This window comes from Brachyistius frenatus, unplaced genomic scaffold (assembly GCF_029030835.1).
Source record: "Brachyistius frenatus isolate BFR_SWC_R1_liver_20210118 unplaced genomic scaffold, ASM2903083v1 Contig_16, whole genome shotgun sequence".
In the NCBI taxonomy this organism is placed as follows: domain Eukaryota; kingdom Metazoa; phylum Chordata; class Actinopteri; family Embiotocidae; genus Brachyistius; species Brachyistius frenatus.
Window position 1 is genome coordinate 3,698,924 of NW_027210615.1, and position 27,778 is coordinate 3,726,701.

Genomic DNA, 27,778 nt, shown 5'->3' on the forward strand with positions numbered 1-27,778 from the left:
TAAATGGTGGTTGATGGAGAAAAGCCAGTGCACATGAATAGTTTATTAAACACTGGTAAAGCCGCAGACGATTTGATATGGAGGGGGAGGTTGTTACAAACTTTATGAGCTGCGACAGGGAAGTCCCGGTCAGTCCAAGTATTTAGTTTAAATTTAGGAACAACTGAAACCTGCTGGTCAAAGACCTACATGAGCGAAAGGAGCATACGGCTGCAACAGGTCAGACAGATCTGTGATCCTCAATTCACTTCTGACAAGTTTTTGATATACTGTTGCTGTTGAGAAATAATTTATGTTCCTTTAATACATGGCGACTTGTTTATTAACCATAAGAGAGACTGCAATATAAACATGTGTGGTTTAAAAAAAAAAAATCTAACGATATAGACATAATTACTTGCATATCTAAGCAACTTTATTAATGAGAGATCGACGACATCTGGTTTGACTGGAAGTATATATTTAAATGTTACGTAGAAAATCTTGTTGTAAACTCAAGCTTGTCTTTTTGTACAGAATGACCTTCCCACCTCCAGAAAGCTTTCTAAAGCAGTCTTAGTTCTTGCGCTGCCCTACAGATCCTGTTTACTCTTCGGCTTTAACGTAGGTGCATTAACTGAAATAATTTCAAAACCTTCCTACAAACTACAGCAGCCAGAAGAAAAAAAAAAGCACCTTTGAAACAGCAGCACTAAGATGTTCATACAGGTTCTTGAAAAGACGGATCTGTGAGAATTTGTGTGTTGAGAGACATCAGCGGTGTGATTAGCAGAAATATGGAGCAAATTACAGGCCGGCATTTTAAAATATACAAGGAGTCTGCGGAGAGAGTGGGCTTATGTCAACAGCAGCATGTGTTTCTGCTCTGCGCTCCCCTTCGTGTCGCCTGTGCTGACATCAAACAGATCTTAGCAGCACGGTTTGGGAAATGCTTGATGCCGGTGATAATTATTTGCTGTTTTCTATCTTGTTAGATAGGTTCAGTAAAGCATTTAGTTCCAGCAGCTTAGTTTGTTTTTACGCGGATGAAACCTGGAGAGGAGCTTTGGCAGCGTTCACTGTGCAATCTTGGATCGGGACAAAATCTTTTAGTCGAGAGTGCAGTGAAAATAGGAAAATTGAGGGGCTCGGAGGAGATTTAGCTACAGCAGAATAATCTACTAAAGGGCTGCAGTGCTGGTGAGAGAAACGGCAGCAGAAAGAAGCAGGAAGACCAATATAGACAGAAATTGAAGGATGTGTTTTCTGGTCAGGAACCCATCGCTAAAATTAGCAAGGATGTAAATTCCTGAGCGTTGCCGGTTTTTAAATCCGCACATGACACTGAGGGTTGCCAGAAGAACATAAAACAAAACAACGGGGAAAAAAAGAATTGGAAGGGCAGCGGTATAAGGCGAGGTCATACATGTACAGTGCCATGGTAATGTTTTCCTTAGTATTTCGTTTTAAAGTGACCTTCACCCTGAGAACAAAGACATCTAACAGGCCACAAGAAGGAGGGGTACAGCTCTGAAAGGGAGAGCCGCGGCCCCCACACACAACAGTCCACAGAGGGAGGCTCGGGCCCTGGACGCCAAGCCTTCAACACAATCACCACACATGCTATTGTGGCCTGCAGTAAAGCTCTGGTACGGCTCAAATCTCCAGCTAACCCCCTCCACCCACACCCACACCACCAGGCCTCACTCCCCCCTTCTCTTTCTCTGTCTCTCTATGCATCCCTGTCATTTACAGTCCTAATGACAAGACACAAGCTTCCACACATTCAACCCCCGCAGAGCGAGGATAATCACATTACAGGCGAAGACAGGGACGTAAACCAAACTCAACGTGGATGCACTCAGACGTGGATTTGAATAAACCCAAACAGTACAATCAGCAGCTAAACGGTGTGGCTCCGCTCCTTATTTTCCATTGCGAATGCAAGACAGAGAGGAAAAAAAAAAAAAATCCACCACGCTGTGAAACACTGAGGAGGGATGGAGATGGAAAATAGTAGAAGACTCTCTCAGTTTACAGTCGCCACATAAAGCCAAGACTATTTCAGGACGTCCTATTGGTGCAACAGAGGCAGGAACACACAGCCAGCTGGAAGTCAAGGACAAAGACTCATGAGGGACTTGGTGGTAGATCCAAGTTCCCATGCTCTGTCTATGTCAAGCTTCTTCTTTTCTCTCTTGCTACATCTCTGTTGACCCGCAGATTAATTCAATAACTAAATATTGACATTCCTCCTTCTGCTCTGTGCTCTTATCTGACTCGTGCATTTAAAGCTTTGTCACTCGCATTAGTCTGCCAAGGCTGATAATTTTCTTAATGCTGTGAGCCGTGCAGGGACAGTGAGGAGATAAGGCAGAGTGGATCAGTTAATGTGAAGTGAGGAGTGCGGGGCATGTCTGGGCTTGCTGGATTCTTCGGCATGTAAAGTTAAATTTTATTGGCATTTCTTCCTCAGCAGGTGTGAGTCTCCAGATATGAAAACTAACTGACGCAACATCTGATACTAATATTTCCACACTCCCCAGCCTGCCTGCTGCCATGCTGCATTTCACGAAAACCAGACATTAGACAGTGCCAAATATGATTTGAGACCTCTGACCTTCATGTGTTTAAGTGGTTTTGGGAAAATAACGTGCATGCGAATTGCCGCTCATTGATTTTATTTACAAGGTTGTTGTGGTTGAGTTTAGGGATAATTATCATCATTTACCGTCAGAGTGTGGACTGACACGACACACACGCTGAGGCCTGACCTCAGTCCTGTGAAACACAATATAACCGCCTCATTTATTTGAATGGGACCAGTCCAACAGCACAGGAGTGCCAGCGCAAAGTCGTCCAGCTAAAAACTTGAATCTGGCTCAACCTGGCTGAAGGCGCTGCGTTGGGTCGATCACAGAAACACAAACACACATTCCTGGTGGATTAGTCTGAAAGTGAATGCCTTGTTTACCGATTGTCTGCCTTGTATTGGTTGCAACGAAAGCTCCATTAATTGTCTCACAGATGACACAGATTCGTAACATTCTGTCCTCCAGTGAGTAGATGTGTTGCTCACACTGAAACTCCTGGTTCATATTTCATGTCTCAACCTGCCTGCCTTCTTGTTTATATCCAGAGCTGACAAATAAATGACCAAAATCTAAATTTGGTCTTATTTACGTAGATTTGTCCATCATATCTGTTGGTTATGAAAATACTGCACTCACAAGAGTGCTTGCCGAGGTCTGAGAGTCCGGAGATGTTACAACAAAGTCTAATGAGATGGGAGACAGGAGGAGTCAGACAAGGAGAGATGTTGTTACTTATTGTACAAGAGCACTTTTTATGGGAAACAGGAACATCAAGCTTGACCAGAAAGTTGGTGAGTAAACTGTATTTGATAGTTACAAATGACATTTTAAGTTTTAAAAGATTCAATTTGTCTTCATTTTTTTTCAAAATTAGTTTGACTAAACTGCACATTTTTTATCTATCACCTGTCTGATGGTCTTACTGTTTGTGTCTTTTGTGCCATCAAACACTTTTTAAATGATTTCCCAGCTTTCCCAGATCTCAGCAACTAACTTAGTGAGTTTTTAACATTATTGCTGAATAGAAGTTTTTCACAGGAGACATTTTGACATGCACAGGTGTAGTAAAATACAGGAAAGTCACAGCTGTGCTTCTTCTTCCATGATGTCAAACTGTCAATTTTATGGTCAAACGTATGAAACTAAAGGCCAGGATGTAATAAACTGGAATTATCTTTGCCTGTAAAACACATCAAGTCTTTGTCTCACAGTCTCAGTGAGTTCCTGAAGTGCTTAAATGGCATTTATGCATCGATGTTTATAAGCAGGTGAAAAACTTGAATACTGTGTGAGACTATAATGAAAGATGTTTTTTAATTTCTTGTAATCTAAGATAGCTGTTCCACTCCATTAGGGAGACTGAGTTTGTGACTTTAAAAGCAACAGTAAAGTTCGTGGGAGAACAACGTGTCGTGTAGCACAGCGAGTCATTTCGCAAAGCCAGAGTAATTAAGTGGTGAACCAGAGTTTGATTTGTTTTTAAGAAATACAAACATCAGGGGTAAATCTGAGTTTACTTTTATCTCATGGTTTAATGGTTGGTTGATTTGATTAGAGAATATAAATCTAACAAAACAGTATCAAGACACTGACTGGACGTCTGGCCATGAATTTGAACCACCAGACAGCTTTATAAGGATATCCAGGTGGAAGTATAAACATCCTGCCATCATTTTAATAACAGATTCCTCTGCTCTGTTTTGTGTCAATCATACAACAGGCTTTGTCAAACTTAATTTAAGACTTTATTGCTGCACAAATGCATTGAAGGCAATTTCAGGTACGAAGAATTCAGGAATAAAAAGCAGGACATTAGAGCATTTCTTTATTATTGAGAATGAGAGAGCAACCTCCAATTATAAACCCAGCTCAGTGTTTATCAAGATAAATAAATAAAAGTTAAAAATAAATAGACTATTAAATACAGTATAAAACAACAGGCAAAAAGGAAGGAATTTGCACAGGAAGGAGTTTGCTCTTTGACGAAGGAACAAAATGGTTAGAAAGGCAGCAAAAGTAGGAGACTTTGGAAAGAGATGGGAACTTAGAAAAATAATCAGTTTGGCAATATGGTACATGGTGAAATCATAAAATTTTTTAACTGCAACCAATAAACCAGAGTAATAACAAAACAAAAAAATCCCTTTTCCAAAGATGGGTCTCTGCTACAACAGAATCATACATTTGAAAATACAGTCAAAATTCAAGTAAAGGAAGGTGTACATCAGTAACACAATGATTTGCAGTCATCAATTAAGAGCACTGGGGGACACTGTCCTCTATACACTAGTCACTACACTGGAGAGAAGCTTCATTTATACAGACAGAAGCCAGCTCTCCCTAATCTTCCACAAAGAGGCACTTTAAAATGTCTTTAAATGTCTGGAATGAGTCAGGCGCCATCAGAGCGTTAAGCTTCATCCCATCAACATGTTACTCAGACAAATGACAGGAATACGAATGAATATTTGGAAAGCTTTTACAAAACTAAATGAGACACTGAAATTGCAAACCCAACTGTTATCAAGCATGAAATCATCTCAACCACAACATTTTTTTTTTGTGTGTGTCTTTTTCTTTTTATGTGCATTTTCCCTCTTCATTGCCGGCACTCTACTAACACGTGAACTGCATTCTCATTTCATTTACACTATTTGTCACGTTGACACAATTTCATTTAAGTCAGGATTTTGAGTGTAATTGCCCTTTTTTTTCTCTTGCAATTCAGCGACAAACCAAGATCACCTTGTTCTTGATCCAAGTGCTACATTATAAAGTTATTTTTCCCAATGTTTTTGGTAACTGCCCAAACACACACAATATAAGAGAAAAATAAAAAGTGAATCTGTACACAAAGAGTACCTCATATATGTCCTCTCTTAGAAACATCACTTAGCTTAATTTTCTGCACAGAGCCATCAGGACGGCGGTAACAGCACCAGGTCCGTCAGCAGCACCGTCTCTTTAACGCTGGGCCAGCTCAAGCCTCTCCGCGCTCCGTCCTCATTGGTCGAACAGGAAATGGAGCAAAGTGCCAATTAAAGGGAGATTCGGTTAAATCAGTGCCGACCACAAACTGGACTCCACTGCTCCCATTTTATCACACTTAACTGTGCTTCCCTTGTTTGTGCAATGCAACAAGCTCAGGGTGCTGTTTTGTAAAGCTGAAGCCACTCCCACAAGTTGATTGATTGTTATGAAGTCGGAATGGATAATGTAAAAATAAAAACTAAATGCATGAGCAATAAAATGTATCTGTACAGAAGACATGGATAATAAAAATAGATATTTGAATATACAGAGTCTACTCGTTACGTCTACTGTTGTGTATTTGCTCCATTCCCTGTGGATAAGGTGAAGAAATCGAAAATGTACAGTCGGCCCGACAGGATGGCACGGTTCTCTCGGTTCTGTTGATCCAAAGCCGTCCCTGCAGTGTTGCTCCAGCTCAGCTTAAAGTTCAAAGGGCCGCCTGCTGCAGCGCCCGATCTTAACTCCCTTCATTGTGAGGATCACACTGCAAACACACTCAGGGTGCTGGTCTGGTCCTTTAACCCCAAGATGCTGTAGGCGATTCTTTTCAAATGGCCTGGCAGCCTCACCCCGATGTTTTTAATGTCCCTGCAGAAGAGATAGATGACGGCATATAAGAAAAGCTGCGCATGGATTTACACTCTGGCCCCGTTCCAACACTGTTCACACACATCCTTCCTGCCGCTCAAGCCTTGAAATAATCATCAACTCATTCCAACGTGATGAAATACCAGCCTGGAGCTGAATCTATTCAAGTTGGATCAGTTCTGCTGTAGGTGGGGTGACATCCAAGTCCGTAATCTGCCAAGGTTTCAAATTATCTTCAACATTAAAGGGTACTGCTGGAGGCTCATGATGCAAACCTGCAAAAGCCCTGCAACACACCAGCCCCAAGTCAAAGCCTTAATCACAGCCTTAATTACTTAACGAGGATTGTCCCTGTTGACCATGAATCACTTGTCTGGCGAGCAGAGGGTGGCTCGTAAATAATTGCTGGCTTTCCAAGAGTGCTACCAGATGCCCCGCGATGGAAACATGGGGCCATGAAATCACACCATACTGTATGACAAACACTTCAAACGGGTTCGTTTCGGCTTTACAGTCTGCCCATCTTCCCAAGATCAAGACATACCGACAGACATGGTAGAAGGGGGCGGGGCTTCTTTCAAGCTGGTCATGTGGTTAGAAAATGCTGTGGCCCCCGTTATTGCCCCAGAGCAACCTTACATTATGTGCTTCACTAACCTTTTTTTTCCCAATAGGTTGAGTTCATTTCATTAAATTGCCCCTCCTCCACATCTGGGAAGATCTAATTGCCTTAATCTACCTTGTGATAGATTCAGGGGTGATCCGAGCACACCTCTTCAATCTTTGAAGAAGTACAAATGGGGCTTCAAATCACGCTCCTTTATCTTCTGCTCTACAAGCTATTCTCTCCTCCTTTTTTTCCCCTCCTTTAATGTCGAAGAAGCCACAAAAGGCATTTTTGCCCCAAAACAGGACAAAACTGGCAGTTTTCGGGGCTCAAGCAAAAGTGCTGCTCGGGGCAGCTCGAGTGTGTGGGTGCAGGGAGGGATGGCGGAAAGAAGAATAAGAACTGCAGCAACCACAAGCCACCACCGCCAGCCCACCACAAATGAGCCCACTCCTTCTCCTTCCCTTCATTATATTTTCCATCTCAAACATTTCTCAAGTTGTAACTGAGGTCAGAGATTATATTGTGCGCAAACTATTCAGCTGGCTGTTAAAAAGTCACATTTATAAGTAAACAAACACCAGAGGGAATCCATCACAGACTTCATCTCAGACAAAAAACATCCTACTGCAATATATGTTGTTTTAATTCACCACATAATTTGACAACAACATTTTCCTCTTCTTTCCCAACAACATGCAAGCAAATAAAAATAGATACAGTTTTAATGTGGTGTCACTGAAAGATGTCCCACTTACTCGTTCTTCATCTGCAGGACCTGGTCCATGGTGACGACCCCGGCGCAGGTGAAGTTCTCGCTGTATTGGCTCATCTTGATGGACTCCAGCCATTCGGACACCGACCTGAAGGGAGAGCCGTCAGAGCCACTGGTGCTGGGCAGGCGGATGGATATGCTAGCAGAGGAAAGTAGATCCAAATGATAACAATCAGCAGGCTTTCCCACAACATAGGCGGATGACGGAGGACTGTAATTACTGTGCAGGAAACCAATTGGTGATAAAAACCAGTCGGGGGAGTCGGAGCGAGAGACGATTTAGATACGAGCACCACAGCCTTTTGTCCTTTCTCACTGTTTCTGGCTTTAATGCTCACTAACAAAAGGGAAACTATGCATTCACGCAAATAATCATATACTAAAATAGCTTTAGTGCTCCTCTCTGACAGAAGTGCACAAACATTTCTTACATTAGCCCGGCAGGCATGGTGTCAGTGTGTCCTATAATGTTTTCAGTAGAACATCTTAAAGCTATTCCCCCTTTTTTTCTCCAGTCTAGTCCCTAAACATCCTGCGATTCCTAAAATTAAACTTAATGGCAAGCTGCTCCAGGAGCTGTTTAAGTGTTTTGAAGCCGGACCAATTTAAGTCTTTGGTCAGTTGGCCAAGTCCAAGTTGAATGTCAAGTCAAATGAGACTAGTTTCCCCTTGTTTCTCGTCTCTCTCTCTCTCTACTCTCAACTGTCTTAAAGAGACAAAAATAGTAAAAGCCTTCAGTCTAAAGACAAGCTTCAACCTATGGAGAGCAGGTCCTGAATTTCCAAAAGCAATCTCACTCATTTTCATGTTGGAGTTGTTCTTGGTGACCTTGTCGTATGCTGTTTGCTTTCCTGCATAATTTTTGCATGAAAAGACTTGAATGTTTAATCTGTAAAATTTTAAATCAAGTTTCTAGATCCTCATATGCAAGTCTCACAGCAGTCACGTTCATTGTGCGACTTAAGCCTGACTTGAATCTAAGACTACAGCTCTGGTTCTTTAAGAAGTTCCTCTTCTTAGAAATGACTTTGATTGCTTGTTATCACAGTTTCAGGCTTCATACAGGACGTAGATAACATCAACCACAAGGGAAACTGCAAGAGCCCAGGGGGAGCTAACAGAAGTGAGACTAAAAATAGAATTTATATTAGTTGTATTTCAAAGATTTGGGTTACAGTTTTGCTTCCAAGAACAGGCTGCCGATCGTGGCAGCCACTGTTAGCTCTAAGCTAGAAAAATACGCATATTAACAGCCCTTCGCCTGGTACGTAAATAAATCTTACCGTGGGTCAAAGTCTGCGATGGTCTTCAGGGAGTCTGGGCTCCGCAGCAGCTTGTCCAGCAGGCTGACGATGTCTCCGAAGCGTGGCCTCTTGGAGCGGTCCTGGAGCCAGCACTGCAGCATGAGCTGGTAAACGGCTGAAGGACAGTCCATCGGGGCCGGCAGCCTGAAAGCCTCGTTGATGGCCTTCATCACCTGCAAGTGGTTTATCAGAGGACTCATTAGATCTTTATTAATCAAACCTGTGGTGATTTCTAAATATATCTTTTAACGTGAGAATCTTACCTCGTGGTTACTCATGTCCCAGTAAGGCCTTTCTCCAAAAGCCATGACCTCCCACATGACGATGCCAAAACTCCACACATCACTCGCCGAAGTAAACTTCCTGTATGCTATCGCCTCTGGAGCTGTCCAGCGAATGGGAATCTTACCTCCCTGTAAAAACAGATCGAGACAGAGAGATGAATAGCAGTAAAGATCCACAGTGAAGCCTCGAAACACCCGGCTGCTCGTCGCTCTTGGTGTGACTGAGGTGAGTCTTGTTGCCTGAAGCTCTCAATAAGGCCCGTATCTACTCACACTTGTGGTGTACGTCCCCTCGGGGTCGTCCTCCAGCACTCGGGACAGGCCGAAATCCGACACTTTACACTCCAGGGTGTTGTTGACCAGGATGTTTCGGGCAGCCAGGTCGCGGTGGACGTAGCTCATGTCAGAGAGGTACTTCATGCCTGCAGCGATGCCACGCAGCATGCCAACCAGCTGGAAGGAGGAGAACTCACCATCGTGGTCCTGATGTGAGAAAAGAAGTGGAGATCTTTTTTTTAGTTTTGTGACCAAGTATTTAGTAAACTGTGATAAAATATACCACAGAATAATCAAACAAAAATTGACTTTTTAGGATTTTACTAAATGTTTTAAAGGATATCACCAAGCCCTATCAATTAGAGATCCACCAATTTATTGGTTGGCTGGTTTAGGGGCTGATATTGGCCGATCATATATATTGGCATTGGCATACATGTACAGAATATAATGCAGAAAAAGATGCTTAGGGTCATTTAGAAATTGTTCTATTTGTGTTTATATTATTTTTTTGTTATTTATAATTATTACATTCCCAGTGAAGTTCACTGTTTCAGTGCAGTGATGTCATATTGGACAATAAGGCTTATCATTTAACTGTAAAATATCCTGTCTCCATTGCATAATTTTGTCCAAAGTGTTTGATAGCCACATTTCAGTTGATATATCGATATCTTTTTTTTTTTTTTTTTACTTCCTAACATCGGCATCACCTCCAAAAATGTAGTATCGGTCAGGCTTTACGATCAATGTAAATACATTTTATTAGTACAAATACAATATTTGAATGATCAAAACACTGAACGTTTAAGTGTCAAAGTAGTGACGGAGACATTTCCATCAGCACACATGGTATGTGGTAAACTTACCCTGAGGTACCTGTCCAGTGCTCCGTTCTCCATGTATTCAGTGACGATCATTGCATGTTTAACTGCACAAAGACACAAAAAGAGAGCAAATGATGAGTCCGAACTGGCCCAAAATAGGTACGAACATATCAGTTAAGGGATAAGTATTTTTGAGGAAAAAAAAGAAAAAGGCGGTAAACTCACAGAAATCCTTACATTTGGTGACCACCCCCTCCAGACGAATGATGTTCTGGTGGGAGAACTGGCCCATGATGGAGGCCTCGCTCAGAAAATCCTGCCTCTGTTTTTCTATGTAGCCGGGCTTCAATGTTTTGATAGCCACCGCCACCTCCTTCCTCCCAGGCACCTTCAGAATACCCCGGTACACCTCACCGAACTCCCCTGCAGGAAAACAACATCATTGGGGCCGCTGATTCGGAAAACACATACGAAACGAATGTGCATTTGATACGTCTTCTTAAGTTTCTAGCTGCAGAGGTTGGCTTTGCAACGCAGTAAAAATAAGGAAGTCTCCGGGGCTGTTTTGCCTGAGGCTCTCTCACAGAGGTGTGTTCTGGCTGGGTGTTGAGAGAGAGCAAGGCTCCTCTGTTTAATTGGTGGATGGCCTGTGGTGTGGGAGCCTGGGAATCAGCTGTCACATGAAGAGAAAAGGGGGTCGCATGGTCGTGGGAAATGGGGGGTTGGAAAATGATGTTGGTTCAAAGGGTTAACGTGGTTGCACACCAATAAATGTACCATCAATGAAAAATCTGGGCAGTGCTAAGGAAGGTGTTCTGACATCTGTCCAAAACGCTAATTCAGCAATACTTTCTTTTGTGTGATCGCTTACATCAACCTGAGCCAAAACACGTGGATCCCGCTGCCAAGAGTTGCCCCACAACAAAATGTCTCAACTTGTTGTGTGTGAGTACTGAGCCAGATAGATGTTAATCTCACTAAAGTAACCGCTGTCAGTCAGCTGCTAAACTGTGGAAAACACACAATATAAACAGCAAATCTGGGGGATTGTAAAAATCTTTCAACGTCTCCGAGCTAAGGCCCCACAGTAGATTGTCTCAGCGGGGTTGTCACTCACCAGCTCCAATGACCTTCTGTTTGGTTATGTGGCTGGGGTGGATTTCAGTGGCAAACTTCAGGACGGCTACATTGGGGTCCTCGTATGTGTGTGGATCCACGTATGTCTTCAGAGGCTTCAGTTGCTCTGTGAGCCAAAGAGAGAAAATTGTTGTACGTTGAGAAATAAATAAATTGAATAAAGCGAGACAGAGAGATCAGAGAGATTTTTCCTACCTGGGCTGGAGAAGTAGGTGTCCTCTGGTCCTTGTCTGGTGTGAGAGTTTCTCTTCCTGAATTAAAAGATAAAACCCATCTTTCAACCAACAAATGGACTTGTGTGTCTACCATTTGCCTGCTTTAATATCAATAGCACATAGCAACCATTGTAAGCATTTCTCTAGATGTTCTGAGGCTTTCAAAAGGATCCTAACGCTGCTGCAAATGCATCCATTCAGAGAGAAGCGGCCCTTTGATACAGGCTGGCGATAGACTGTGTTTGCCAAGCAGATTTAAAGGCTGAAAGACAGACGAGCAGGCGGGAGGGTGGTGGGACAGCCGGGCTACAATCTGCTACAGTACAGACCCGGGCCACCTTTACAAAGTACCTGCGGCCCAATACAGAAAGAACCAAGCGCCTCTTATCGCCAACAATGTCCCACTCTGGACTAATTTCCTTTCAAAGGCCCCAATACTCACTAGAATACAACCATTGAGCAATGACAAGGCACATTCAACGCAAATTCCTCCCTAGTGAGTGCTGGGACACAGATCCAGATAAAGAGAAAGTTGGCTGAAGGAAGAGAGAAAAAGAGAGGTGAGGAGAGAGTGAATGTAAAGGCCATTTGGAGGCCCCACAAAGGAAAGGCAGAAGAATGAGAGAGGAAGCTGGTGAAGGAGGCTGATTAACAGAAGAGAGGCGGCAGAGCTCACTGACCGTCTGCGCAGGAACAGGACCACGATCACTATGAACAGCATGACTGCGCCTCCGACTGCCGCGCTGAAGATGACTGCAGTGTGGTTATGAGTGAGGGGTCCTGGAAAAGAAAAAGCAAGGGTGAGAAATCCCATTCATGAATTAAACCTAGTGAAACTTTCTCTGCAGTGGTTCTCCTCCGTACCGGACAAGGTCTCAAACTGCTCCTCCATGCTGGAGCCCCCGTGGCTGCCGTCACTGCTGAGGGCCTGCACCCTGAACAGGTAGGCCGTACCTGGGTCCAGATCGGGGATCTGGATAGAGTTCTTCTCGAGTATGAGCACGATGTAGGTGGTCATGTCCAGGTTATCATCCTGGGAGGCAGAAGAAGGGAGCTCATGAAATTCAATCAAAAGAACCAGTGTCACTGCTAGTAATAGAGACTTGTTTGGTTTAAATCTAAGAGAACACATGAGAAGAACCTTTTCATTTCAATACATTGCAGGAGGATGAACAAGAGTAGCACACCTTCTTGCGGTAGGTCAGTTCATAGCGGATGGGCCGGAGTTGGACCCGTGGTCGAGGAGATACGTCCCAGTAAAGGGACAAGCTGGTGGGGGACCTGTCAACCAGTCGCATGGTGGTGATTTTGGGGGGATCTGAGGACACAGAGGAGAACATACTTGAGGATTTTTTTTTTGTGATGCGAAAACCTGCAAAAAATATGAAAAAGCGTGGATCCGCTCTTGTGATGACATCTGGCAGTTCATCTCCGTCCTGCACGACTGGAGATAGCATCTGTCATTACTGCAGCACAGATAGCATCACACCACCGCCTCATCTCAGCCGTGCTCACCTGTGTAGTGCAGAGACGTAGTCAGAGCGCTGGTGGTTGGTGGCCTCGCAGCCCGGGGCATCGCCTGACTGGCAAACAGCGACACACCGCTCTGAGCCTCCACGGTGAAGGTGTAGTTGAGGTGAGCGTCCAGCTCGCTCACTGACACTTTGGTGTCGGTCAGCCCCGCGTTGGCCGGCTCGTAGCGGACTTTCTCTCCACAGGGTTGGCACACGGTGCCCTCGCAGCGCTGGCATTCAACGCTGTAGGTGATGTCGGTTCGACCGCCGGTGTCTTCGGGTGGGCTCCAGGAGAGGAGGAGTTTTCCGGCAGAGAGCTGGGTGGTGGTGGCCACAAGATCTCGCGGGGCGGAGGGGAGGCCTGACGAACATGTAACAGGAGAATGTGAGACAGAAACAAGGAAGAGGAGAACCACAGAATCTTTTGCTGACATGATAGAAAAAAGAAAAGAAAAAGAGTGCTGCTCTGTAAAGGAAGTTCTAAATGTTTCTGATTATGAAAAATGCATCTCACAGATTCAAACTCGCACCTCAATTATGAAGTCAGAAAACATGGCACTTAAAGCCACACCCTAAAGTATGCAGGGAAAAAAAACCGCACATCTTTACTATTCAACCAGTCACTTTCAAAATGTCTCTGTGTTGAGTACAAACTAGGATTCTCATGTGTGGCTCATTGTCAGCTAACATTTTAAAATGTTCTTACTGCATAGTTCTCACCTGAGCAGGGTCCGGTCGGGGGGTCATTCGGGGCCCGGTAGAAGCCATCCATGCAGGGACAAAACAAAGCTCCGGAGTCGAGCCTCTGGGTGTTGGCAGGACACGGCTCACACTTGCCACCGGATACTGCAGCTTTGAAGAAGCCCAACTGACACTCTGCCAACACAAAAAGACATTCGCATGAGCAGTCAAACAAGGACAATAGTAACTTCAGGCCACATCCGACGTGACAGAGCGCAAAGCCAGTTCCTCCAGATCACTGAAGCGTCTTTGAAAGATCAGTCAATGCTGTGAACTTTTCCATCGTGCGGGGAACACAGCCAGGCTGAATGGACGTGTTATTGTGTCAAGGCTAAAGGTCACATGTGGGCGAGTGACAGACATATGGGAGGGAAAACAAAGTGAAGACCCAGCACAGTGTTGACTCTGCTCATTAAAACTCTGTCCACTCCAGTAAGAGTGGACACATGAGCCCAGCCCCGAAACATAAACGCACTCTCTGCTTCGCCGGCACTCCTACTCTTTACTTTTCAACCACCAACCCCCCTCTGCTGCTGCTGCTTTCTTACCGGCTCCCTCTCAACAAACACAACCAGTTATCCCACATTCCACGACTCTAAGTCAGTTTTCAAAGCTGTGAGAAATAGAGGCAACTAAAATCAGCAAAGCACCAAGAAGCAGCATCCGTTTGCACTCAACACTCTATTATATTTTTTCCTTCATAGACCTTTGAAACTGTATCGCCTCGATAAGATGACACCTAATTTCACACGTCTAACTCGGACTGAAGAAATGCAGGTAGAGGGTCCAGCTGTGCGTAGCGGTGGTGAAATATGAACTTAATACGGTGTGAAATTTTTGAGAGTGCGAGCCATAAAAGAGAGTGAATATGAGACGGCACCCCTTTAACTCTGCAGGAGCATTCCAACGGCTGCTGCTGCTTGTGTCCTCACACCGTCACGCGCGCGCGCGCACACACACACACACACACACACACACACACACACACACACACACACACACACACACACACACACACACACACACACACACACACACACACACACACACACACACGTTCCTGTATGCACTGCACACATGCACACCCACCCACATGTATGCACAAAATACACATATATGTATGCAAAGCACACTTGTGGATCCATGGGTAAATCTGACATCAGAAGGGGGATTATGTCCACTGCCTGTCACCTGTTCATGTCCCTCTGCTAAATCAATTCAGATACGCACATACATCCACACATCCACATATATTTATACATACACACACATTTCCTTCCTTCCTTAAAAAAAAAAACCCAACTATGACAGATGTCATAAGATGTTGACAATGCAAATGAGAGCCAACCTGCAGGCCAAAAGAGGACAGGGGAGAAGAGACATGAGTGAGACAAGAAGACTGTGACAAATCAGAGATCAGTCGGTGTAGAAAGAGGACGTGATGGCCAATAGAAATGAGGCATGCAGAACAAGAGATTAAAGCACTGGTTGGGGAGACGCAATGAAACATTAAGTCAAAGGAACAACACACAGTTTGGACGCCAGTTTCCAACAGAGGCCAGTTGAAAAGCAGAGCCAAGGACAAAGACAAGATCAGATTCACTCAAGAGATACTGTCTTTCTTTATGGTTGCCTTCCACTGCGGTCCACATGAATGAAGTTCAATTGGAAGCCACACAAGTGACCACACACACACACACACACACACACAATACAGAAAAGCACATGGTTTGGGCTGCATTTAAGTCATATCAGGGGGATTTACTCGTTCGACCGTAAGTCTCACTTCAACTCCACAGGGCTTTTTCTGTCACCGCAGTTCACAGAGTTCGGAGCAGAGCTGCAGTGAAGAGGTGCGTTTTAACTGAAGAGCACGACAACTCCGGTGTAAAGAAAAACATTCAGCACCAGAAGAATGTTTCTCCAATGGGCTCGCGTGTTACTCAATCCTCCCCTTCAAGACAGCATCTCCTTTCTGTCCCGGCCAGCTGTTTCACCAACAGCCACTGCTACTCATTAATGCAAATGAGGCAGGAGGTGGTACGAAGGAACAGAAGGTGCAAACCAGAAAGAGAGGAATACTGTATCCTGCTGAGGACTGAAGAAAGGAGGGAAGAAAGAAAGGAGGACAGGCCAGGGTGAACTCCTGCTTTGAGTAGGGGGAACAGCTGCTGCCTCAAACCCCGATTCATAACCCTACCTCTCCTCCTCGTAATCCCCAAATTCCTTCCTCCCCTCCTTTCTCTCCTCCCAGTCGTTACTAAAAAGGCTCCCAGCTAACCCATTAACATTGCTATTCAGCACTGACCAGCAGACAGGGAGAATGCCATGCCATTCAAGTGCTGAAAGAGAAAACACACACACACACAGAGGCATTGCAGATGGGAATAGCCAAAATGCCACATGGCAACTGAATAGAGGAGGACTCGCCTCTTTTTGGCGTTACAGTGCCGGCTGTGATGCATCATGGTCAGGCCTGCGGAGATGATGGCCTTACACTGAGAGTCGCCTCTATAATCAAGATGCATTCCAGTGCACACCACCCAACAGGAGGCCTGGAGCGAAGCGCCTTCGCTGCAGCTTCAGTTTCAGCCCAGCTCTCCTCTATAAAGGTGAAGGAGTTTCTCAAACATATGAGCCACAATGATAGTAAATGAAACTGGATGACTCTCTGCTGAGGTATTTAACGAGAGGATTCCTGGACAACAGAGAAAAGTCCGGTGAAAGGAAACTTCCTGGTTCCATGGAGAAGGTGGAAGAGGGAACAGAGGGGGGGTGGGGGGGGGGGGGTTGGATTGTTACTGGACACAACAGGAAGCAGGAAGTATGAGGCTGACGCAGCCTTCCTTCCTAAAGCAGCCAATCAAAGCATGGAGGCAGAGAGGAGCGTGACCAGGAGAAGAACAAGCGTCCAGGCGACCAGAGTCCTGAGACAGAATAATAACCAAAAAGGAAGCCAAAATGTGTTGACCCAACATGACCATGGGCCCGGAGCGACTGGGGGGTTTCCTGAGATGTATGCTCTCATAAACAAATGTCTCAGCCTCTTCTGACTCGAAACGTAGACTGGCCATTTCTTCCCTCCCTACAAAGCAAGGAACTATTTGTCATTCGAGAGGCCCGTGCGCCTTGAGTGGCTCCGTGTTTGTTTATTGAGACTGAGTGCAGGGCCCTGGTACATTCTGGGAGCCCGAGTGGCTCTGGAGTGGGAGCCGCCGAGGGCCCCTCCGCCCCCGGTTTGTCGGCAGAAGTTAAGATGGATGAGATGGTGACAGTGATGAATGCACGGTCGGATAGATGGATGAATGGGTAACATGGTGGCTTGACAGCACAAATCGCCCTCCAGGACCTGAGGAGGTATATATGGTAGAGGGCCCGCCCCCCCACCCCCCTCTCCGACAATGAAGTCTGGCACTGGGCTCTTAAAAGGCAGAAAGGTCATGTCTGCCTCGGGGTAGTTGTGAGTTAAACTGTGCATGGCTTACAGGGAGTCAGTGGCCAAGTAAAACAAACACATGCTCGCAGTGAGGAGGAGGAAGAGGGAGAAAGGTTAAATTCAGAAGTACGGCCAGCGAACAAAAAACAAAACAAAAAAACAGCTTGGAAAAATAAAACCAACCAAGAAATAAATACAATGTCGAGATCTTTATCAGATCCTCAAACGATATCTGGATGCAAGCTTTGTCTGTAGCCTCATTTATTGCACTCCCCATCCCCCCCTCTCTTCAGCCCCGCGTTGAAAAAAACAACCTGTAATTGCAATATGTCATGTCATTTTGTTTGTATGCAGGGTGACAACATGTCATTAGCATTTCGGGGTTGAGGTGGAACAATGGGGCTCTCTGATGGGGGAGGTGAGCCGGTAACGTGAGCCAGGGGTCACCGAGGTGGGGGAGGAGGGAAGGGAGAGCAGAGGGCAGTAAAGGTGTAGGAGCTGATGGAAAGTGTGTGCATGTGCGTGGGCTTGGAGGTGGGGGGGCATTAGTCAAAAGGATTAGCTGACCAATGGAGCAGCTGTAAGGGCATTACATCTGTTTTACAATTGCACTCAGGCTTTCATCTGGGGTTGTTAACAAACACAATAAATTCCCTGATCCCCCTTTCTCCTCTCACTCCCTCTGTCCACTCACATTCACTGACAGGAGGGAGGGATCAGGGAGGGAGAAGTGTGTCAAAGAGGCACAAAACACGCTCAACAAGTTCTGAAGTGAAGCAGATACTTGGACGAAAACAATCCTGGCTGACATGATGAGACACATCATGAGGCCTCAGTTCAACCAGTCATGGTCATTTTTGCCGTGTTGCATGTAGAAGCAGACAGTGAGGTGGCAAACACAACACTGGTTTACTACAACAGGTCATGCGCTGGATGCAGACGGCTGTCTGCTTCCTGAAAAGGGGAAGTGGCCAAAATGGGACCAAATGCACCAATAAACAAAATGGAAAGCGGCTGAGCAAGGCCACTCAGCGTCGGCCGACAATGGAAAGCCCTGAGCCAATGTGTCGGGGAGTCACCGAGGGATTAGGTGACCTCCGGTTTCCGCTGCGGGCCCATCCTGTTAGCAGTGGGGAGGGGGAGGGGGGCTGACTGACTGACTGACATGGGGGAAGGAAAGTGCTGACCTCACACACCAGCACTACAATACAATGCGCTTCACATTGCTCTGGACTCCCCAACCACAACACACATGTATCCACACAGCCTGCGGGCTTCAGGAATGTCACACAGAGGAAATATGTCCCAACACCACCAACACACACTAAAACACTCAGTAATATCACTAATGGCAGACATATGGAAACTAATAACATGTAATTGGTTGATTTAAAAAAAAAAATTATCATATTTTGGTCAAAGAGAAAGAAAAAACCTAATTAAAGCTGCACTAATAAATATTTATATATTAAGAACAGATCAAATAAAGTGATGAAAAAAATGAAATTTTAACAGTTCTCATCTCTACAGAACTTTTTTTAGCCTCATTGTTTTTGGTTTTCCAGGACAAAAACTCCACCCGAAACAACACCATCAGAACATAGATGCCCGAATTTGGACACCTAGAAAACCAGATATTTTCAGTGGAGGCTAAATCAGAGCTGAAAGAAGAATGAATGTGGTACTTGTGCTCATCAGGTGACCAGAAATAAAACCGCATATGAATGAACGCATGTGTGCACTGGATGTGTAAATTAATTAATATTACCATTAACTAGTTTGCCATAACAACTTCATAGGTTATATGTAATTTGATATGTGGTTAAATCATCAGAAATTAATCAGTCAGTCAATCAATCAATGCAACTTTAAACTTAATTTTGTGCCAAGAGCTACAATATCAGGCTGTACACTGTCAGCCATCACTATTCTTACGCTATTCTTGGTTAATGTTAAACTGTCCAGCAAATACAGAATTACTTTGTTCCAGATGGCGTACTTCCCTCACAGACAATACTCTGACATAGTACACTTACTTTTGTAATAATTGAATTTCGACAGGGTAGTGTTGTCTAAAATCGCTCACTGCTGTTATGCACTAACTGGAAATAAGCGAAGCACCTGCCAAAATATCTGCAGCTTTAATTATTTTACCCAGAAATTAACATGTTTTCTTGCCCTTTTGTTTAATGCTCTCAATAAAACTAGTGGTGGCTGCCATCCAACAGCAGTGTGGTGGTACTTTGTGAAAAATGAACAGTTTTGTTCTGCGCTCTGCAACAGCTGCAGCAGTTTGAAAATACTTTAAGTCAATGGTCCCTTCTTTTCCACCACTTAGCCAAGATGGCGAGCGTTGAGTGTGGAAAAGTGTCCAGCTTTTCACACTAATTTCTTAAGCCATTTTGAGTGCGCCATCCGGGTAATAATAGTTCACTGCATGTTTACATACTTGTCAGTGTGAATGCACTTATTCAATGAAAATATTGTTAGTACTTAAGTATGTGATTTGGAACAGAAAATGTCATTACAGAGTATTGTGCATTTAAAAGGTAACATATCTGATATAATAGTTAATACTGAGTTGGTTCTATGTATTCTGTCAAGGCTCAACCATCACACTGTTCACACCTTTTAAACCACAATAGTATGATTTGTTGCAATCTGCATTTACAGAGTCATAGAGCTCATCTGATCTCCTCTTTGGTACATTTTCTGTCATCTTGTTCATCGCAATTGTCAGCACACCGTTCACAACAAATGAGACCCAACAAGACGGTGCATGACACCACTTGAAAGTGTCTTCAGAGTCTCCCCATTGTCTAACCAACTCACTCAAGTTCAGCCCGCTGGGAAGATGCTACTTTGGCACGAGATCTGAGAAACCCACAAATTTAAAGTAATCACGGTGCCTTTTGAAGAACCAAGGAAGAAAAAAGTTTATATCCAGCCTGTGCATCTACACGAGTGATTGGGCTGTGACTTTTTTTTTTTTTTTTTTTTTTCTGAGATCAGCTACAGGGATCAAGAGTCAAAGGAATTTGGTGAAGCAGAAAATTTCAATGTGGGGATTATCCTACAGGAGTGAGATGATTCCATTATGAGAAATCTACCTTAAGCCAACTAAATGAAATCCTTGACATCTTGAGGAGTGTTGCTGTGTTCACGTCTCTTTGTAGGCTGACCATCAGATAAACTGGAATTGCACAAGACTTTGGTCTTAAAAGGTACAGGACGATTATGATGAAGCAGTTTGGCTCCAGGAACAAGCAGATTTAAAGACTATCCTATTTTATTGGCCATGAAACATTAGATTTCCGGGGTTTGTTTAGGATGAATTTTCAAGCAGCAATGCAAACCCTAACTTCCATTATAAGAATTCATCAACAAAAACTGAGAGCTGCAGTTTAAATTTCACCTCCACTAAATGTTTATTCCCTAACTACTATGTGAGCTGAAACATTTGTTTTTCTCTCCCTCTTCACTAAAAACTCTGTGATTGGCAGCATTGTTCAGGGTTTGGCCTCTATTTATCTTTACGAGTCAGTCGTGAAGACGTGTATTTATCAGGCAGCAAGACGAGGACCGTACAAAGTCTAAATAGTCCCATCAGGGCCGTGTGAAACGGGATGTTTGAACTCCGCTGGTGTCATATTCATGAACTGCACACCGGCCAAAAATAACAGTCGCCCTGTGATTTCACGGACAACATGAACACAACACACAAAGGAAAAAAACGTTTTGTTTGTCTATCAGTTTGTTGTACTTGGGACAGCTTGCGCAAGACTGTTCCTCTCGAGTAAATTGCACGGAGCGCTGAGAGATGATCATGGGATATGTGTTGAGATAAGGATATATCAAATAAATACAAGATGAGAGGTGGAAAATTTAAGCTAAAATAGACTTTTCGGAGACAGGCTGGATGTGGGGAGAGAGGTAGAGGACGGCGAAAGAGAGACTGCACAAAGGCAAAAAGAGCAAGCAGAACCAGTAGTTACTTCACTTAAAAAGCCCAAACACACCCAAGTCAATTACTACCCATACAAATCACTCACCACAGCATACCGTCACACTACATCTTAGTCACCAACTGTTTGTTACATCAGCTGAGGATGAGTTTGGAGACACGGAAGGAAGGAGGGGAAGAGAGAAAATAGTTTACTGGAACCTCTTTGGCGAGCGGAGTAATAACTTTACTGGAACTCAGTGGACAGTTGTTCCATCAGGACACTAAATCTGCCCATGGCGGTTCAAATATTCCACACTGCGTCTCCTTTCTTTATACTCAGCCTTGTGTAAACCATAATGTGGGATTAAGTCCTATTTGTTGAGGCTTTGGAGCGGCTGACGAGGTGTGGACCGGGCCACTTAAACACAAACCCGAGGACAGGCCAAGGCGGCCCGCGATCCTTCGAGGGGTGACACATGATATGCCGTTGCGTTGTGCCAGGGAGGATTATGGGTAAGGAAGGGCGTGATGGGCAGCGGAGGAAAAGTGTTTCAGTGTCAACAGTGAGTCACTAGTGGAAACTGGTGGGGTTAAAAGCCAGCTAGTTAATTGAAAAAAGATTTAAAAAAAATTCCAGAATAAAAAAAGAGGGTTTATTCGTACAAAAGCGGGAGCTAAAGGACTGATAAATGTGGAAATATCCCACTGAATTTACTATTCCATTAAGGGTTTTCATGCAAAATCCCAAAATATTTATAGATGTAGCGCTTATATGGAAAGACAAGAAGAGATAACAACGAAAAATAGTCCAAATAAAAGTACTTTACAAAGTCTTCATTGGGACTTCATCAATCTTGTGAGGAGTGTGATTATGTGTAAATCCTGAGAGCAGGACCATTTCTCATCCATTGTATGATTAATGCTGGACATAATTCTCCTTTACAGGAATCTGTAATGCTCATTTTGTGCCTCTCGACTCCTCACCGATATCATTTACAACCACTTATTTAACATTTGTGGCTCTAAACGTTGGTTGGTCTCGACACCGCAGGAGGTGATGTGTTTTATCTTTCAGGGTTTGTTTGTCTGATTCTGTGCAAGCACCGACGGCCAGCGAGAGAAGAGCGCCACACGCCACATACAGAAACCTCAACAGGAAAAAAAAAAAGATCCTAGAAATACACTTTGACGGACGAGTGATGTCTGAGCCAAAAATATCGTGGCGGGGAGCGCTGATGACGAGACGGAGACAAAAACCAGATGAAGTCACAGATTTCTAGTTTCACAGGTCCCGCGGGGTCGGGGAGTCGTAAAATTGAGTGAACACATCGCCGAACATGGAAACTTTCAACCTAAGTAAGAAACAAAACGCCACAATTGAAGTTTTGTGGTTTGTCTCCATACAGGAAAGAAGTGGGGAGAATGATTAACTGTGTGTCTGTAGGATATTCCACTTAAAGCCCTGCAAACCATTCATCTTGGCCCCCGCGCTACAACCCTGTGATTCATTTCCACCTTCATCTCCAACTGCCCTCATACATCTCCGACCTCTCATTTGACTTCATCCCGGTAGTTTCTGGGTTTTTTTCTTTGTTTGGTTGTTTTTATGTGAGGGCTTGACCCGGAGCTGCTCTTCCCCTCCTGGGAATTCCACAGGTCTGGAGTAATGCAGGGAGGCTCCACCTCAGCAAACTGATCAGGAATGTACCAACCAAGGGGGAGAGGAGGACGTGGAGGTGGGCTCCAGCAGCCTCGCAGGGAAGCACAGTACTTCATTGTTCTCCTACCTTTACATTCCTCTCCTCACCTAGCTCTGTTATAAAATCACACCCCTCCTCTAAACACAACCTCTCGCTTTTGTATGACTTCTTTCTCATTCATTCCTTCTTCCTCCTCTTCCTCCTCCTCCTCTGCCTCCTCCCTAATCATCTTACTTGGCGTACTGACAGAAAACTTCAGCACTTTTATTGGTCTGTAACCGAGGGGAGGGAAACTAACTGGGAAAGCCAATCTATTATAATACATGTGCATTTACAACTGCAGTACAAGGTGGGTGTTGTTGAGCGTGATGAAGGGTATTCATACCTGTATAAGTGTGTTGGTACAAACAAAAGTGTGAAGGTGGAACAGCACTCGGGGCTGATGAAAGTTTCTTATTCGTTCCGTCATTGAGCAGATCTCGACAGGCCCTCCCATATCAGCCTGTGTTGCATGTTCACATACACTGCTGGAGTCACAGACCCCAAAAGCTGAAGTTTTAAACAGGGGGGAAGGGGGGAGGGGGATAGATGGATGCGGAGACAGACAGGGCAACATGCAGCCAACATGCCTGCTCACAAGTCAGCGAGGCTCCCAGCAGCCTCCTCCCTTTTCCTCTCATCAGCCTTAAAGATGCAAATTCATCACAGTACAGTAGCCTCCCGCTGCTTTTGATCACTTCCAGTCACTGTGACGGGCCTTACCACAATAATACAAGCCTTTCTTTAGACGACTTAAAACACAACTACGCCATAACTACAAAGCCATGAGGACTAAGTTATGGTCAGACCACATAGCCACTCATATCAGAGATAAGAGAACTGATGATAATGAGAGCAGGAAGTCACCTGATGCAACGTGCTGTAAGTTATGAGAGTGTTTGAGCAAGACATTCACTGAACAGCATTTTAAAGTTTAAAGACCAAAATAAAACATTATATAAAACATTAAAAAAAAAAAAATCACAAATGAACATAATTACTTAGCTTTTAAAAGCAGCAGCTACAACTTGAATGAGAGCTCTGAGCACTTTTAAATTTAAATCTATTCTCAGTGCCTAACTTATCTTATCAATCAAACTGCTCAAACAAACCTTCCCATATAACTGTACGACTTGAAACCACCTGAAATGCAACATCACGTGTCCTGATTTTATAGGTATCAGTTTGAGGTCAGGGAGGATGCCAGGACATGCACAAGTAGGTCTAAAGCATTCCTTCCATTGCACCGCATTGATGTTAGCCACGGGGAGAATTCCTCTGAACAATGACAATTATAACACCGATGATAAATATCCACATACAGACCTGTTTTACAGCCGATGGTAATTAGAATAAAAAGCAAATATTCACTTTAAAAACACACTCTTATGGGAATCGTATCCTGGTTTACACCCAGACCAGTTCGAGTGCCGGAGGAAAGAAAGACCTTCGCAAGTACCAAATATTCAGGAGTGTACTCTTACCTTGACACGAGTCCTCAGCCTCTTCATAGCCGGGTTTGCACTGGCACTGTCCAACTTGTACTGCCCAATCCCCCTCCAGAGTGCAGTGGATGCGAGGCAACTCCTCACTGACGGCGTTATCCACGCACACCCCGCTTACTTCCCTCAGCGCCTGGTTCTCACCTCCGGCCACGGTCTCGGGGAACAGGGCGAGGCTCTTCACCGTGGCCGGGCAGGTTTTGTAGTAGACCCTGACAGAGAGAAGAGCAACACAGGCTCCGATGTCTTGAAAGGCCAAGTAGAACCCTTTTCTAGACAGGTTCTCCACCACTCGCGTCTCTTTGTTGATGCGCATTTCATTTTTGCTGGTGATCTCGTCAGGGGCGATGGTGGCCACCTTCTTGAACTGGCCCTTGCGAAAGGTCGTGCCCACATCTGCGTCTGCCTCAGACGTGAAGAGGTTGAAGGTTTCCTTGCAGGTTAACGAGGCTCCATCGAATGAGTTGCAGTCGCGCACAATAAAGTGAAGGTCCACAAAAACCCGCGAGGCCGACGGACGGCGCTGGATGAAGGTGGTTCGCAGCCAGTTGTCCTGCTCACGTTCCCCAACATTGCAGACGGAGTAGGTGTAGAACTGAGAGCCGTTCAGAGTCCTCTGGACAACCTCCCACTAAAAAAAAATGGAAACACACAATCCAAAAAGGTTAGAGGTACCAACACTTACCCCTTGGGAGCCCCTGAGCATGCTGGGCTGAGCCAAAACTATACGGACGGCTAAGTAAAAGGGGCACCAGAGCACTTCACATGAGGGTTCAGCAACTGTAATCTGAACCTGGAAACGAAAACAGTCTGTGGGTTGGGGAATCCACGCTCTACACATCGCTAATTACTCAACCTGAATATTTTAACTATCCTTCACAGCAATAACACATTTCTGGTACGTGGACTTTATGAGCCTTAGCAGCATAACAATATAGAAAACCTCAAGGACTTTGACTTAGCAAGCATTTCTGACATTGCAAAGATACCAAATTATTTCCAATTCAGTCTTTTCGAATGCTGCTGCTACTGCTGGCATCTTTCCCAAATAGCATTGCTGCTTGCACACTAAAAAGCTGCCACAAATATTTTTGAGAAAAAAGAAAAGTGACAGCATGTTTTAACATAACCTTGGCTCATGAGGAACAACTGGCCCCCACGGGGGCAAAGGCTGTGGTTTTCTTTCTGCATGTAGCCACTGTGCTATTAATTACAGGAATGTGCTTTGTTGGCCGAGTGTGTGGTTCCACGTCTAAACTTGATGTACAACAACAGAACCAACGCCTCCATTAAATAGCTGGAGAATTTATTTATTTTTTATAAGGGTCCTTTACAACTTCAAATATTCTTTATCATAAGTGATGGGAGTTATATAAGAAAAAGTGCACAATAAAAACATTTCCAACAAACCTTTAAAAAAAAAAAAAAGATACGGTAGCACCTGAAGCTTATTAGCGGAAAAAAGTAAAACAGTGAAACAAAACCATCGAAGGGATTATTTAGGGAGTGAAACTGTTTTGACAAAGTTGGGTGATAGACTGTGAGCAGCACGCCTGCACATGTCTTTGAGTCATCAGCACATGAAATGTGGCTATTTACAGTGAATTTGCATGAGCCTGACTGGCCAATTACTTTGAAACCACAACATGGAGGAAGACACACATGTCTCTGGTGCACTGGCAGAGAGATAACCACAGCATTTGGGTGTAATAATGTGTTCTCTGGACGCATCACTAAATGCAGACATTTTCCCCCGGTTTAAGGGAAAGGTAGCACTGACATGATAGGCCCCATCTAAAAACCCTCCTCTCCAAAAAAAAGAGGTACCACATGCTGCAAACTTTAAAAGTTAATTGCCCTCTAACATACAATTCTGGAGCTGAGGCCATGAAACCACAAAAAGCCACAAGTATTCCCAGTTCAGAGCGAGCAACTATTCTGTCTGCCTGAGCTTTGGTGTAGCCCAGACATGCTCTGGAGGCAACTCCCGCAACTCCTTCTCATATCCATACCCAAGCAACCATGAGGCTGTCACATTTTATAGAAACCCTACACACACACACACACACACACACACACAGACAGACACATATATATATTTAAGGCCCACTCAACAGCTAACCACACAAGTCAAATGGTCAAATATTTTACACTGGAGGCTCTCAGCTCAGCTGGGCCCTTCATGCACATTTTCTCCATCCTGATTTCTCCAAAGGCAAATTCCAATTGAAAACATGGGAGCTGGAGGAGAAGCCAGAGTGTTACTCACCCCGGGCTTGTCCCCCTGATCTAAGGGCCATGTCAGCCAGCCCAGTTCACCTCCTGTTGCCCTCATGTCCAAAAGCACCTCTGTGGAGACATGAGAATTAAGCCAGTAAGAAAGAATACACCTTTAAACTCAATAGACTTGGAAGAAATGGAAGAAATCATCCGACTTCCATTTCTTAAAAGAAAAACTGATAGGAACACAAACAAAAATACATTTAGAAATGAGAGTTAAAATGATCTGTTTAATCTAAATGAATGAAAGTAGCAACGTTTTTAAGTTTAACGAAAGGTTCAAAATTGCTGCTGCAAAAGTAGTTTTACAAGTTTGACATACTTTAGTTTCAGGATGTTGAAATCATGGGTATAAAATAACAAAGCACATACAATTAAAAGGGAAAATACACAAAGAAAAAAGATCCAAAAATCGTATGAACAAACTATTTCCAGGATTCACCTGCTAGCGTTACAAAGTTTGAAGGAGCGCAAATGCAGAAACACTCTCAACTCAACTGTTAGGTAATGATCAAATCTAAAACTCCAAAAGAAACAATTTATGCATCAAAGCGTTTTCAGGAAATACGAGTTTTATATACTAAATGACTGTAACAGAAGTTAGACGGATGTTTCCTGGATTCCAAAGTTCCTTCAAGGAGCTTCCCGCATGGCACGCGTTCCTCCCTTCAGCAAAACACACATTTTATGTGAACACATTTTATTTTTTTTATTTTTTTTTTTTTAAAGACACTCACCTTCTTTAGTTTGTAATGTGATGAATATGCCGTTAATGAGTACATATGAAAATAATAACTGTCTGATTCCACCAAAGAAATCCATTTGGAAAACTTTTCCTTCCTGTCTCTCCGCTCCTGGGCTTGGCTGCGACTCTCTGAGAGGTGAGCGCTGCGCTCAGCAGCTCATTCACAAACGGCCCTGCGCGTCACGGACTCCGCCCGCTGGAATGTTGTGTGCGTGTGTGTGTGTGTGTGTGTGTGTGTGTGTGTGTGCGTGCGTGT

At 44.3% G+C, this 27,778-nt stretch overlaps 1 protein-coding gene across 2 annotated transcripts; it reads right to left on the reverse strand.

Annotated features, from left to right (window-relative positions):
* Window positions 1-4,381: 4,381 nt before the first annotated feature.
* Window positions 4,382-27,636, reverse strand: epha2b (eph receptor A2 b). 2 transcript variants are annotated; one of them, XM_069694045.1, is made up of 17 exons: window positions 27,515-27,636; window positions 26,767-26,846; window positions 24,480-25,128; window positions 13,854-14,009; window positions 13,135-13,494; window positions 12,807-12,937; window positions 12,484-12,652; window positions 12,300-12,399; window positions 11,600-11,655; window positions 11,385-11,510; window positions 10,505-10,690; window positions 10,310-10,371; window positions 9,438-9,647; window positions 9,144-9,293; window positions 8,860-9,053; window positions 7,560-7,715; window positions 4,382-6,194 (listed from the first exon to the last, which is right to left on the reverse strand). In XM_069694045.1, exons 1-17 carry the CDS (start codon window positions 27,597-27,599, stop codon window positions 6,086-6,088), a joined length of 2,979 nt encoding a protein of 992 aa, XP_069550146.1. In that variant the 5' UTR covers window positions 27,600-27,636; the 3' UTR covers window positions 4,382-6,085. The 2 variants fall into 2 exon arrangements, with proteins under 2 accessions (XP_069550146.1, XP_069550145.1); XM_069694044.1 differs by having other exon boundaries at window positions 10,493-10,690.
* Between the last annotated feature and the right edge of the window lie 142 nt (window positions 27,637-27,778).

What these genes read in the sequence shown, in the direction of transcription:
- epha2b (XM_069694044.1), bottom strand. Translation starts at nt 27,599, where the DNA reads ATGGATTTCTTTGGTGGAATCAGACAGTTATTATTTTCATATGTACTC. An exon ending in ATCAGGGGGACAAGCCCGGG is followed by an intron (nt 25,129 to 26,766) that starts GTGAGTAACACT and finishes ATTTTTTTTTAG; the next exon opens with TGGGAGGTTGTCCAGAGGAC. An exon ending in GGGACATGAGTAACCACGAG is followed by an intron (nt 9,054 to 9,143) that starts GTAAGATTCTCA and finishes AACCACTTGCAG; the next exon opens with GTGATGAAGGCCATCAACGA.